This window comes from Acromyrmex echinatior, chromosome 1 (genome assembly GCF_024713525.1).
Source record: "Acromyrmex echinatior isolate Ae372 chromosome 1, ASM2471352v2, whole genome shotgun sequence".
Lineage (NCBI taxonomy): Eukaryota > Metazoa > Arthropoda > Insecta > Hymenoptera > Formicidae > Acromyrmex > Acromyrmex echinatior.
The window spans coordinates 24,874,351-24,890,306 of NC_141852.1; the positions used below are offsets into that span (position 1 = coordinate 24,874,351).

At 35.4% G+C, this 15,956-nt stretch overlaps 2 protein-coding genes across 3 annotated transcripts in view; one reads left to right on the forward strand and one right to left on the reverse strand.

The window, feature by feature from the left end:
• The window catches only part of LOC105144175 (uncharacterized), a 213,093-nt gene that overhangs the window by 131,626 nt on the left and 65,511 nt on the right, over positions 1-15,956 (reverse strand). The window lies entirely within an intron of this gene.
• The window catches only part of LOC105144176 (spondin-1), a 179,201-nt gene that overhangs the window by 118,575 nt on the left and 44,670 nt on the right, over positions 1-15,956 (forward strand). The window contains exons 3-4 of the mRNA XM_011052910.2: positions 12,912-13,225; positions 14,035-14,214. Of these exons, the coding sequence (XP_011051212.1) occupies positions 12,912-13,225; positions 14,035-14,214 (494 nt within the window). The remainder of the gene's footprint in view (positions 1-12,911; positions 13,226-14,034; positions 14,215-15,956) is intronic.

Genomic DNA, 15,956 nt, shown 5'->3' on the forward strand with positions numbered 1-15,956 from the left:
CTATCCGCTTATAATTTAATCATTTCACGTCAAATATTACGATATTCCAACGGCACATAAGCGAAATCGCAAATTGTGCTTTTTCGCGACATAACAAGTTTTGCTCGATGAGAAATTCACGCGCAGCGTGAGAGCAATGAGTCATGTATTCCGCAGTGTGCGCGATCTCATTATTATTGCGACCGACGTTTCTACATGGTGTGGACACAGCGGTACAATTCATTGCAGCACGGTGTAGGTATATACGAGTGCCGTTAACAGCAAATTAAAACTTTTAATGGATAACCATACCGCCACGCGAGAGTCACGATGCATCCGACTGATAAACAATCGTAGTAACCAATCGGCTTTAACGCGTAGCGGGAAAATGATCTGCCGGAAACGAAACGTCCCCGTTAAGATTAAATTGCCAGCCACCCTGGCAAGTGTTCGTTACAAAATATTTATCCGACGTAATTCACTTCGGCCGATAAACGGACGTGCCGTGCAAGAGTAACTGTGCAACTACGATGTGGCATGAAATGGCGGCAAAATAGGTGCACGTGCGCGAATTCCGGAACGGTATTGATAACCGATTCCAATTACTTAGACCGCGCCCTGTTCGATGTTAACTTCGATCGTTGACGCGATAACGACCATCCCAGGAAGATTCCGCAACAGTTAACTCTGACTTAATCGATGGCGTGAGAACTCTTTGCGGCAATGTATAGATTAACTTTAATCTCGGCTCAACCTACTCTTCATCTTTTTCTAGTTTGCAAAATTAGGAAAAGGAGAAGAGTTAGTTGAACCGAGATTAAAGTTAATCTCCTACATTGATGGAAACAAGCGTTAAATTTAAATGCATTTCGCTTTCGGTATCTAAATCATAATAATTTCTAAATTATAATTTTTAAGTATGGGCAAAAACTTGATTATGCTTAATTTTTAATTTTTTGTTTATTATTTTGATATGCTGGAGTTTAAATATTATACGTATAAATCTTCCGTCTCTCGACAAGTTTGAAAGTGGATCGTTCTCAGCTAGGACGTGATGGAACATCATTTCTTTAACTTCTCGTTAAATATCCTGGTAATTAAGTTTCAAATGAGAACTCTATTAAAAGAAAGTTTGTTTGATATTACGTGAAAAGCAAGGTAGTAATAAAAAAATGTAAGAAAAACTACAGTCGGTTGTTTGACGTGCTCCGCATATCTCGGCGACGCTCCGCGTAATCATTCATCTCTGACCGCAAGTGCGCGGATAGTTAACGAGGGTAAAACTGTTTCAATCTCGAAATTCTGATCAAATAGCCGTGTGCAGAGCGCGGAGAATCCGTGGCGCTAATGTGCGCTGTATTACGGTGAATTGCGAAACGGGAATATGTCGGTTCGCCGCTTGTTTGTGCTATTTCGCATCCAATCGTGCCGGAACCGGAATGATCTATGCGCACTTTATTGTCCACATAAAATCTGTTTTGATCGACAGTCATGAGAAAGAGAGAGGCAATAGATTGCCATTAGCGAATAAAGCACCATCGTCATAATTTATTCAGCTTGTTTAGCGCGCGAAACAATTATCAAGCGCAATTTAACTGCTCGAAAACGACATGTACGTGCGGAAATGGCGAATCGATAATAGTGAAATAACGGCGATTAGCAAGCGACCGTATAATAATCAAATTGGAAGTAAATATATCGAACTTTTTTTTTTCATGACAGTTCAAATACGATCTGTCTGCATGTCTTAATTGCTTGGAATAAAATAATTAAAAAGTAGAACGGATTATATAAAATATGAATTTACACGGATTTTTTCTTTCCCCAGGGAAAAAATTCTGAGTTCAAAATCTTTCAAAAACTAGAATTAATAAAAAATTTATAATTACTTTCTATGATTTATTACAAGAAATTTATTCTCAAACAACATATTTAATTTTTCGCTGGTAACATGAATTTGAATTCTTCCATTATCAATAAGGGTCTTCGAGAAACAACAAATTTTTTATTATTTTGAATTATATAAAAAATTTGAAAAAAAATATATTTATCAAAGCTTTAATAACGAATTTTTACCATCATAAAAATCGGATTGTATTTCATTTATTTTTTACAGATTTAACCTAAATTTATATCTACCAAAATTCACGATCAAAATATCACCTTTAAAGACTCCAATTGTCGGCAAAAAAATAAAAATTATGTGTAATCTGTAAATTCTTTGGAGCGAAAGTTCATCCTAAAGAGTGAGAATTAAGTCTTGAAAGAAAGTGGCTCGATGTCAATTTTTAAGAGACAAATTTCATAGTGAGATTCATTCTAAAAAAGTATTAGCATGGCTAGTACAATAATAATTTTTAAAAAATATAGACTTCAAGTGTGTAATTTGATAATTTATGTGTCCGGCAATTACAATTCTTTTCAATTTTTGGTCATTGGCATTCATTGTTTACGATTCGTTATTTATAATTGATATTCGTCTTAGTTCGCCGTAAATTTCAATAGAAATCGAATACGTATAGTAAGTATAGTTTCAAAATAATATTGCCCAACGGTAACTTGTCTAGACGAGCGACTACTGCACACCATTTAGGCGTTTCGTTGACGCACATTGTGCACAATGTTGTTCGCGCATGGACAGGGACTGACCGGTTCGTTAGGGGTTCGTTTGTTTGCCGCAGCTCGTAACATACTCTCGCGAAAGGGTGTCGGCTTTTACGGCCATCGAGGTGCCCGGAAAATCGCCGACGTCCTATCGCATGGTTGATAGGGGAATACGAGAACGGTACGTTCATAATTTATACGGCTTAACGGAAAATTAGTTATTGTTCTCGACAAATTCGGTGCTGCGGCAACCGCGTTACACGTTACATCGGTTAGATACACTACTGTTTGCGATACGATAAACGATTATTCCACAGGATAACAACGCACAAGTTCATGTAAATATTGATATTTACAAGTGCGCATTTTTTTCCCAACTTCTTGGTGCAAATAGATCATACGGAATATGCATTACCTAGTATCACAGTCATTGTGACACAAATCATATATTGTGAGATCGTGGATTGCACAACGTGTAATAAAATGTATCGTTTTATAACATAAACTCAATCATTTTAACCATTTTTACAATTAATTAAAAATTATCTGGTAACAGAATATATCAATAATTTAATTCAAATAAACAAAAATTAATACATAATATCTTAAAAATATTTCTCGATATATTATATTATCTCCTGTAATTGCAATTATTATCCGAAACGCGCAGTCTAATCATGCGTGTTTATTTCAGCGATATTGATTGGCAATGTTTACCCGTCGCATCATTTGTATTTCCCATGCACGAAATTATTCGCACGGCTTCTCGTCACCAATCGTTTTGTTTGACGTATGCTAATTGCCGTTTCCGATAAACTTCGTCCACAAACCGGCCGCTATTTTAAGTCCACGCTATTTGCGATAGTACCATTATTCGTCACCGCTAGTCGACGATGTGCCGTTTGGTTACGCGTTCAATAATCACTCGTTTCCCGAGGAATCTAGGCGAGCGAATGTTCATTTCCTTCCTAGACGGAGCATCGTTGCTCCGTAAACCCCCTTTACGTTATCCACTACTAGGGCAGTGGTGGTCACACTCAATTTTGGGCATTCGAAATGCCCCATTTCCGGAGGAACGTTACCCGTTGCCCGCACCATCCATTTACCGGTTCGTCGATAAGGGAGAAAACGGATCGATAGCGAGAGTATATCGTACTTGCAGTGGTGCGCGATGGTAAATTGACTGTGACAGCGTGTAAGTTTCAAATTCTAGTAACTGAAAATCTCTCCAAACACTTTCCTAACACAGAAAAAAGAATATTCTTTAACAACTTTAACAACCCAATAATATATCCAAGTATAACTATCATGATAGAATTAATTTGGTCCCCATTAATAGAGTTTTAGATAATGTTAAGGGAAAAAATCAACTACACAAAATATTTTTCGAGAAATTTCTTGAAATTAAATATATTGTACATCGAATGAAGTGTTAAATTGCGACATTCACCATAATTAATCTATCATGATTGCAATTTGATATTATGGTGCGATATATTCACGCAATTGCAAATATATTGCGTGTCAAGATATTAAATTGCAAAATTCGACATAATTAAATAATTCCAGCGCAATCATAAACCAGATGCCCAATTAATTAATGTTAATTCAATATGTTCAGTACGGTAATCCGTGCAAATGGAATTAACGGTTGAATTTATATGTTTAATAAATTTGACTTCATAATAGAAGTACGATATCCTAAACTATTGGTTTTTCACTTATACTTATTGGCAATATGTTGTAAAAATATTATAATTGCTTGTTTGTCTGACAATTTGTTTATAAGATATTTTTTAGGAGTTTTTAGAAACAAATATGTCAAAAGAAATATAAATTTAAATTTATTAAAAAAAGTTATACCTAATTTGACTCTTAATCATTTTTATAGGTCGCCGCTCCTATTCAATATGTCGTTAATTTACAATAATTAAAACAATGGAGATAAACAAGTTTAGCTCGAGAAATGTATAAAATTTGACTCAAATTTAGTTCCTATTATTTACTAACAATAAATTCACACATTAATATAAACATAATTTACTTCAAAACTAAGCAATTTAACAGAAACGGAATGATTTACAGTTTAACACATACGAAAGTTGAAACTAATAAAATGTTATTTAACTCAAGGAATTGAATTACCATTATTCTTTTGATATCTATACTAATGCACTTTTCCGATTTATAAAAAATTCCGAATTGAAAAAAATCTTTATGCTCTAAAGATACGATAATAACGCAGATTCCAGAAATTACTGTTGGAAAAATCATATTCCCTCATTTTTTTTCTCTTTCTCAGAAAGGAAATGTGAGATGCTCACGTATGACGCTAAAGATACACAACTTTAAGTCGCACTGCACGAAACTGGCCGTCGTGCGAAACAACAGTATCGTCATAGCGGAATTGGGTTATCCACTTTGTAGGAGCACGTTCCTACAACGCCTGCTCGCGCGTTTCATACATCCGCGAGAGAGGAGCTCTCTCGTACTCTCGTACAGATACGGATGCCGAGGACACACGCGGCCCGCGTTTGGGGAAAAGCGAAGGAAGATACAGTGCGAGCCGCAGTTGCACGCGCGATGCACAGACGGCTCGCGGTTGCGCCAAGTTAAGACCGGCTTGTTAGGAAAGTTGTATCAAGTTGGATCGTGCTACCCACGAAGAGACTTCGCTTGGGAGCTTCTCCTAAACACATCGCTTCTCTCCCGATCTCACCCCCACTCGACCGAGCCGAAATCCTCCGTATAATGTCACCCGTATTCGCCAACCTATACTCCCCTCCTCAGCCCTTTGACCGTGTCGACCTTTATATGTATCTATGTGAAACACGCATATGTATGTATGCATGCGGGTATGAATGTATAGAGCGCATATAGTAGATTTACCCGTATTATTACCCGTAGCAGTTTGGCAGAAACGGAGAGCCCCATGGTGCCTCATTAAGTTCGCGAGGGACATGCCGATCCACTCTGCATGAAGTAATTCTAGCTTCATGCACGTAAGGTCTTATATAAACTAAGGATTAGTTCTAATTTAGTGTAGCTCTTAATTGATTAAGAAATAGAAGTGAGATGCAGAAGCAAGATTGTACGAATTTTATAAAAAGTTACTAACCTTAAAATACGCGTTATATTATCTTTTAAGAAAAGTTTTGAAATCATAATTCAGAATATTTAATAAAATATATCATACAGAGACATAAAACAAAATGAATGGGTGACTTAGAATGTTTCTTATTATTAAATTTTAAGGAATAAGCATATCCCGCTGTTATATTAGGAACTTGACTGTGTACGAAAATATAGTCATGATTTATTGACCATACGGCTAGGCATAAATTTCTTTCGCCACGTACTATATCAGTATGGTGAAAAAGCTTCTTTGACTTTATCGCTGCGAAATTGTATGAAAACTAGGCCATCTGTTTACAGCATAATACGGTTTTATTAGACACCAAGCAAAAAGCACTCTGACATTTCATAATTTCTTCAGGAGGTAGCGAGAAAACATTAATATTTTGACCGAAACGTATACGTTATAATACTCACTTTGAATAAATGGTATAAAATACACACGAATAACCAGTGTTGGCTCAAATTGGCATTTTATTTATTATTTTTTAGATTTTTTTAGAGCCTATCTTGTATTAATATTTTGAACATTTTATGTCCAAATCTTGTGTTTTATGCAAGAAACTCTCGCATTATACACATACAACATCATTAATATTGTAACAGTATGATGTATGAAATATCTAATATGATTTAATGTAACATATTGTAGTATAATAAATTATTTGTATTTATTTGTGATTTGTGTGTGTGGGTGTGTATGTGTGTGTTTATACGTCAAGTAGTTAACTACGGATTAGATCAGACACAAGACAAAACAGTATAATCGCATCGCACGAAAGTAATTGAATATAGTCTCATAAGAGCAGCTCTTTGTATGTACAAAGAAAATTTACTGACATTATTACCTATTTTGGCAACAATGCTAAAAGAGGGTCTCGTGATGTTCTATTAAATTCTTCGAAGATGAAGCGACCCATTCCTTATGTTCTCTTCTTCATAGAACAATAAAAACGTGCCTATCAAAATATGCCTACCAAAATAGATAATTAATAACTGTAAATTTAATGGATATAATATATTTTAATACAAAATTTTTGACCAATAAAAAACTTTCATATTTTATGGCAGAACTCAAATGGAGTTGGCAATAATTTTATAAAACTAATTTTTCCTCTTTCTCTTCATATAATTATTATAGTATATAATAAAAATAATGTTTAAATGTTATGAACTAGGGAACAACAAAATGAAAATTTTTTTTTTAGAAAAAATATCTTCTGTCAAAAAGATTAAATTGCACGCTGTACAAATTCTTATTTTGCAAAATTCTGAATAGAAAAATGATAAAATAGCAAAATAATAATTAAAAGATTACAATAAAAATATAACTTAGACAAAGTCTCAGTGTAAGGAATCAATGGAAAAGAAATCAATTGTAGATACAACAGATTTTCTGGTCGACAATATAGAAGTTAAAATACACACATTCAATAAAAATGGAAATGATATATAAAGACTATGAAAGCACGACATTGTACGGCTAAAGTTATTTTATCGCGATATGTTTTATCGCGATTAGGAAAACTCGTGTCAATATTACTACATAGTATAAATATATTCCAGTTCAGTTCTTAAGTTATATATTCGCGTAATGCCGGATCGTAGCGAAAATATAAAAATGGTGATAAATAAAAGTTGTTACCGATTGCACTAATTCTCTTAAACTATAAAATACATAAAAAATATGAAGTATGAAAGATGAAAAAACCAAGGTGAGAAAGAGTCAGCAAAAACATAACGGAGCAGATAAAATAAAGGAATATTAGCGCGAAACACGGTAATGCTTCGAAGAAAAATATAACAGAATTGCATTAGTGCAGTATCTAATGAAATTGCGCTACGATAATTAGCGGTGTAAAGTTTAATTATATGTCTGTATTAACGTTAACTCACGTATTACAAGCGTTAAAAAGTGGTTATAACCTTAAAGAGTGGCAATAGTGATAAAATGTTTTTTTTAATAATATTAATTCTATATATAAAACTAAGAAATATTAAAAAAGAGCAGATCTTTTAAACGATAATCATTACACAATTGAAATAAAATTCGCAATATCAAAGTCTGCTGAAAAGATAATAAAGACTAGCACTTAGTCCTCAGGTTAAATGAACGACGTGAGAAAATATATTAGGACAGTTAAATTATGCATCTGAAGATAATAACTCATACAGTTTAATACAACGAAAACGTATAAAATACCTATCGTCTTAAATAGACATGACGATAGTAGTAAAAGTTCTTCTTCACGATACTATTTCTCTCTAGGTGCACATAAACGGATATTCAACCGATGAAAGAACAAAACGCGGAAGCGCACTTTCCTAAGAGATAATACAGATAATAGAGAGTCCGGATAAAATAAAATTCTAAAAATATTAGAATGTGTCGAATAAGATGGGATAGAGAGAACAGAAATCTACGGTAAAAAGAACTGCAGTATCGCACGTTCTTGTAAGATCCGCCGCGTAACTATATTCTTATAATTTCCACACGCTCGATGAGCTGCTCGAACATCCAGAATGAGAGTTTTATGGATCGAATTTCGAATATAACAATCTCTCTCACATATCGCTATTCCGGCACGGAATCTCTTCGTGACCTAGGTCGACCGCGATCGCCGCCTCTCGGCTCCTTTCCGAGGAAGTTGAAAAGTTGTTTCAGACGCCAATTCCGAGGAAGATGAAGACGAACAAAGAACTACCGGCGGAAGAGGTAGAGCGTCTTCCTACTCGGATTTTCATCCAGTCCTGGAGTATAATCCGGACTTTCCAGCTCCTCCGCTGAAGGAACTGGAAACATTTACAGCCAGCCGACACGAAACTCGTTGCCCCTCTTTGCGCACGACTATCAATCCGACTTCTACCCTTGCCATCGTTCGCCGCGAATTTATCAATCTCGATGTCGACGCGTACGTCCATTCTTTAGCCACCGAAATGAACGGCTTCGTCTCCTAGACGCGATCGCGTGTAATTTGTCAAATCACGCTTGTTTGCTCTAAGCTTTCCTGAACTTACGGAAACGGATAAGTTCAGCAACGAACCGACCCTCAGCTCGTCGTCGTCGGCGCGTTCTTCGCGGCACTAATTAAAGGTCGCGCATTGTCACGAGCGAGCTTTGTTCGCATTTCAATTACGACCCGGTCGATTTCGTTGAATGAAGCGCCATGAGCCAATCCAAAAGGTCTCGCCCCCCAAACCGACATTGTTCTTATCCCTCTTGTTCATCAGGAATTCGACCGCTTTAGACGTAGGCTTTGATATAGTACCGGTATGAAAATTGAATACTATGCGGAAAGTGCAGAGATGCTCGTTTAGATCTTAGACGATCCTCAGAAAAGCGATTACCCGATCCAAAAATCAAAACATTATCAACAAACATATTAAAGTTAGTTTGTTGTGCAAGAACTACACAGAATGAAGAGTTTTGCTAAAATATTTAAAAATTTAATTCAATATAGATCTAAAAATAATAATTTTATGTATGTTGAACTGTCAAAAGAATTATAGGCTACTCAAACTGATTGCTAGAGTGTGTGAATTTATTTTGACAGTTCAACAAAATTATATATATATTTTTTTTCAGATCTGTATCTATACTTAAATTTTTAGATATTTTATAATAGCAAAATCGTTCTTTCCGTATAGTATTAAAAGCCTTCCTGAATACGCTATCGAATTTTTGAATTCTTTGACAAATAAATTCTCTACTAAATAAATAGAAATTTATGTTTCGTTTGTTTGATAAGACAATGCAATATTTTTGCTGTCTTTCGCGTCAACGATACAATTCTCGTGAAAGGAAGCAGCTCGTCGCCTCGCGAATTCTTTGACAGGGTGAATTATGACGATCATTAGGTGGATTGATTTCACCGTCTAGAAGTTTAAATTCAGCGACATTGAATTTCGCGAATTGAACCGCGGCCCATTCGCGTCCGTCGTGTCGTCAATCTTCGTTCCAAGCTTCTCCATTCCCCGTTCTTATACCGTTCGAATATGTCGCAAGAGTTGTCGAATGTAAAAAAAAAAAGAAAGAAATCTCTTAGGCGAATAGCAGAGGTTGATTAAATCGAATTTCTTATTTATTTTAGAGAAAATTTTCGTGCGAAATCACGATATTTGTATTGATAACAAAATTTGCTATATGTTATTTCCATAAAATATCTCTCAATGATTAGATTCTTATTAAATAGCGCTTCGACAAAATAACAGAAAATTCACATATGCAGAAAAAATTGTCAGCATTCATTTACAAACGCAGAAAATTTTTTCTTAGAACCCTAAAAATATGACAGGACAACATTGTATTTCGAAGAATTTTAATGTAAATCTCTCTCATTCATTAATAAAACTACAATAAAGTATAAAATAAGTTTGATCAATTTTACTGAAGTGCATGATAAAAATCTTTAAAATATTGTATGGTACCACAATTACCATATTTTGAGGATAAATTTTAAAAGAAAATTCTCTCCGTACAATAAAATACTCGATTGATCAGAATCTATCGATTCGAATCGCGAGTTATACCGTATTGACATCGCAAATATTTTTCATGGCATGTGTCAGAAAAGTGGATAAATCTAGATCAAAGTTGAGAATATTAACCTGTGATTATATTTTAAATCTCGCTGAAAAACAAAAAGAAAGATATAGTTTGACATTTTACATTTATTTTCGTTTTTCTCCATGAGCTGATTTTTATTTTGGCAATCCGCAAAAATTAAAAAAAAACAGATACTTAGAAAGAATTTTCTTGAATAATAATTATTAATATAAGACCACGTAAAGAACGAAGTAAAAAAAGCGACTTTGCCGCTGGCAACGAGCGAAATTAATAAAACGCTGCTATTTGCGAATATAATTTGCGGGATGGAATCAACGTCTATTTAAGTTCTGATGAAATTACTAACCGGTTAGAGACAGATGGAGCTTCAAAGAGATGAGGATAATATTCATTCATAAATTCTGTCTACCTAAGGCGAGTGAGAGCAAGGTGGAAGAGAAGACGCCGCAAGACAGGGATCAGATTGGGATCGGTTGTGAGAGAAACAGGTCAATAATAATTAATTTAATTAATGAAGCCAATTTAAGCCTTGAGTCGACTTTAATAGCTTTTTCAGCTTACTTTCGTGAGCAAGGCAATGTAATACTTTGGCCGAGTCTGTTGGATTAATTCAGGAGCGCGTTGTACAAAGATAGATTTATTCAGATTTAACTAAAATCGGAGAACGTATGCTAAATCAAACAAAGAACTTTTCGTTCTCATTTAAATAAGGCATGATTTGAATAAACAAAGCAGGAAACATGAATAAGGCAACGTTGACCATGTCATTTTCTGAATAGTAAAAAATTGTATTTCTAGAAACTAACTTTATGTGTATTCGATAAGATCTGTAAAAGTTTATTTCTGTAAAAGTTTGTTTCTTTATAACTGGCATTCTCTCTATAGTTTGTCCTTGTGTTTAAGACCGTCTTAATCTACAATTTTAAAATATCATAAAAATCAATTACAGAGCCGTATTGGCATTTTGAGACATTATTTAAGATGATCTTGAAATAAAAATAGATTATATGAATATCTGCCTTCGACAATTATATGTTACGAATTTCTTCCATGATCGAATTTAAGTTTTTTAGTTTTACGACGAAAATGATTGCGACGTAAATGATTGACAGTTTCTACCGGAATTACGCAGCTTGTTTCGTATTCTGCGTAAAGTCTGCCAACGCACGCAGTCCATATCCCTCGCGGTTTCCACTAATTTCGTAACTAATTACGTCTCCTTCGAACTCAGCGGGACCACTGCGGCACGGGAACTATTTCGATCCCTTTGAAAGCTACGTTTCGGTTTTGTTCGAATGGAATGAGAAACCACATCGTGCAACATTTTGCCGAATAACTGGACACAATAAAAAACAAGCTGGTATACAGTATGTTTTGGAAAGTTCGCGCAGTATTTCACGATGATTATCCTTTGACAAATCCGAAATTAATTTTCTCTTTACTGGAATACACAGGAAACTTCGTAAACGGGAAATTAATCGAAAATTTATTTAATTAAATTTTAGATGATAAGTAATCATAAATAGAAATTAATTGATTAAAATAGCTTGCTTTTGTATCAAATATGAAATTTTTATGCTTATCCTATTTCAAATACGACCAGTACTGCAAAAAGTATTCAAGTTTTCCGAGAAAATACGACACGTGGTGTTTAATTGCGCCGGGTGTTTCGTCGATTTCTGATTAAAATTCCGGATTCTCGATAAAAAAGGCTTGAAGAAAAGAAGTAAATGGATGGTGTGCGATAGAAGCTGCATGTGTAGTGCACAATACCGGCCGCAATTCCGTTTGAAGCGACGTTAGTTTTTCAGCAGCGCGGGACACCCAGCCGTCGTTTATTCGCCATCGATCGAACGTTAAATCGTGCGTGACGATGAATGCCGGGAGGAAGGGGGGGGGAGGGGGGATGAAACCGACGAGACACGGGGTGAAGCACGTCAGAGAAGATTGTCCGAGGGATTTTTCAGGATTGCGCTGTAGACGCGCCCTTGCATGAGTATGTCGCATTGGGATCAGTGTGTGTACGTGTGTATGCACGGGTTTCTGATGGGATGGCGCATTATTTCCGGAGTGGCGGACAACGAGTCTCGAGCGGTACATTAATTGACTATAAATTCAATGCTGTCTCTTTCTCTCCCTCGACATTAATTCGGCTATCTCGAGAACGACTTCCGTCGTCCGCGGCCGCTACTCGCGACAAAAGCAACGAATCCGCCGTTAACGAAGTGCCTTAAACACGTGCTACTTAGCGCGTTCAGAGCAACGAAAACAGAACGACGAACGGTTTCCAGAATACTTGGCAAGGGTAATTGATCGTTAAACGCATTTGCATCGCGGCGCGGTCGTTGTTTCGTCGCTAGTCAGATAACGATTACGGTATAATCGTCGCGTTTCACAACATCGAAAACAAACGCCACTTTAAATACTTTTTAAATGAATGAAAGATTCATTCAAGATATATATGTGTAATATACGCACTCAGTATCGATTTGCAATAAGGTTGGTTTTTTTCGTCATTATCACAAAAATTTTGTACTAAAAATATTTTAAATTTATACAACTAAATTGAAAGTATTTTAACGAGTTGTTGTAATAAGGGTCCAATTTTTTTTGTGTCTTTTCGCAGGTCGAACGCACGACTCAACTTACACCCTGTATAGATTAGGGGAAAGATTGTCTACGGGTGCCAGATTATATGTAGAAACCGGAAGAGCCGATGGATTGGACACGGATGGGGATTCGCCCAACAGCCTTCACTCATTTACGGGTCCTCCGATTCCTCAAGGTGAAGGCACGAGTGTCACTCGGGCCTTTTTGGACGGCAATCATACTCTAATTAGCATTATGGCGCGCATCAATCCCAGTCCCGATTGGTTCGTAGGCGTGGATTCCTTCCAACTGTGTGTCGAGGGCAATTGGGTCGATACCGTTACCGTGGAGGTAATTACATTTAGCATTAATACGTATGAAACTCAATGTATCTGCGATTGAAATTTCTCTCGAAAGAGAAAATTAAATGGTTGCAAAGTATTGTACAATGTATTGTAATGTAGCTGTACTTTCTCAAAAATGCCAATACTACTTTTAATTGTCATACAAATTTAGCCTTATTCATTTTTACATAATTGAACTGTTAATTCTCCGTTGACAATTTAGATTTTTTTTTGGTAATCGAAATTCATTCTAAAATCTTTTAAATGAAAAGAGAGAAGAACATTTTTCAATCCTCTCTATTTTTTTCCTTATTTTTGCTTAAATTTCAATTTTTATCAAATAAAAGTTTTAACATTGCGTTAAAAATCTATTTAGTAAAGTAATAGAAATGTTGAGTAACTGTGAATTTTTTTTCACATTTTTCGAAAGCCTAAAATAATAAAAAATTCGGGCTGAAAAAAAAAAGATCCCAATTTCAGACGGAAGAAGATAAAAATATAAAAATAGTAATAATAAAAAAATTAGTTCCGCGTTACGCCTATATTACTTGTTCAATTATTCAGCTATTGAATAAAATACAATAAAATTCGGCCAATAAAATACATTTCGCTACGGCCGTATAACGTTACGAAATATGTATACAAAACGTAAATCGCTCCCGGAAAGTCAGATGTCTGAGCATTACTGGTCGCGAAATATAATTTATGCGTCTATCTCCGCGAATATTGCTCCGCACTCTGTCATTTTGCTAAAATCCACGAATGCTCGGAAAATGGGTCCGTTTAAACCGTCTTCCACTATTCCTTTTTCAACAGCTCGACCCGCTGGATGGGGGCACAGATAACGGCTTCACATTCACGGCTGCCAACTGGCCGACGCAGCCCCAAGGAATCGCTTACAGGATCACATCCCGATATCCGGCACATCCCGCGGGAAGCTTCTATTATCCGAATCTACCTCGTCTGCCGCCGATAGCTACCCTCACATTTACCAAGGTACATATCTCATATCCTCGTACTCGTGCGATCCTTTATTTTCTTCACATTAATTCATCGTGTGAAATAAATTGATTAACTCAGTAAAAATGAAATTTTAACATCTCGTCTTTGCGGCATTAATTACTTCGAAACAGTAGAAAAATCGGAAATTTTTCTACTCGTATGTAGAAGAGTGAAAAGGTAATAAGATGAATCTCGTCTACGAAAATTACTTCAAAATATTTTTATTTTCCAAGAAATTAGGAATATGTAAATTACTGTCCTTTCTATGGCTCGATAATATCTCATTCTTTTATGCATTTAATACTTCGATTTCACGAGAGCTCTTTTGTTTGGTAAAATAGCCGCGCAGCAGCAGCCCATTAAAAGAACATCGAGCTTCAGTAATACCCATTAATTTATTTCCCCGGTATTGATACGCTACGTAATAAATGTCCTGACAATATCAGTTTCAGCATAAAACTGATTAATTGCATTCGCTGTTTAAACAATCTAATAATTCTTCTTGCTCGATAATATGGTCTCGATAATACAATACAAGACTGGGCATTATTTTATTGTGCCAATTATCATATATCGAGCAGGAGATATAATATTGAAATTATACGTTTTCGTTGATCTTCGTAAATTGGAAGATAAGCAGACAAAATACACTTTAAATATTCATCTGGAAAAAACTATATTTCGCCTCAGACAAATTTGTTCCCAAATGCAATTGCTGAATTGTTTTATATCCTTTTCCTCATTGCTAACATTAAATACATTTTCGACGCGCAAGAAAAGTGGCTTGACTCAACGCAAATATTTGTTTTCCGAAGCCATGCGAACAGGTTCGCCTTCCTTCACCTTACATTCCTGCAAACATCGAACCTATCTTGGTGAAACTATTTTCTTCGCTTCATTGCCAAACTGAGATTTTTACAATTTTTTCACCAGAGAGTCAGTTAAGTATTTTATGACAAAGATTGTTTTAAAAAGTTTATAAGATTTTATCATGAAGAAAATCTTACAAGTACTTTGAACATAAATTTTAAATAGATAAAAATGTATGATTTTAACGATCCTTCACTGAACAGAGATAAATCGGATAATTAGTGAAGTCTCAAAATTAAATTATCGCTTCAAGCTAAGACTATTTTAATAGTAATATCGAGAAGATTACATATCGTTCGAACACGAATAATTTAATTGATCTCAAAGATTCTCAGATCTTTTAAAATCTTTTTTTTTAACCACAGCATGGTACTCGCGGTAACGAAATTCAAGGAGCAACGACTCATATTAACTCGCTAATTATCTTTGCCTACAGTCCATCCTATCGCCCTGCTTCACTGACTCCACTTCATCCACCTCTCTGCTTTCGACCTCTCTTTGACTCGTGTCACCTCTACTTCCGCTTTCCTATAGGGCAAAGGGATGACTCACCTACTAAATTCCTCCCCTTGCTCGGCCTCACTTACCACTTAATTACCAAACTTCTGTCGCTAATCCAATATATACCCTCTCGTAGCTCGTTCTCTCTCACCATTTTCTCACCAACCTACCCTTCCTTCTTTGACTTTTGAGCGTTTATGATAACGTAATCTACACTTGCTAATACTTCCAACAGATTTGTCAATCCATTTTACATAAAGGTAGAATAAAAGGTAGAATGAAAGATAGAATAATTTATACAATGTAAAATATAATAATACAATGATAAAAATATAATTCAATTCAATTAAATGTAAATTTAAAAA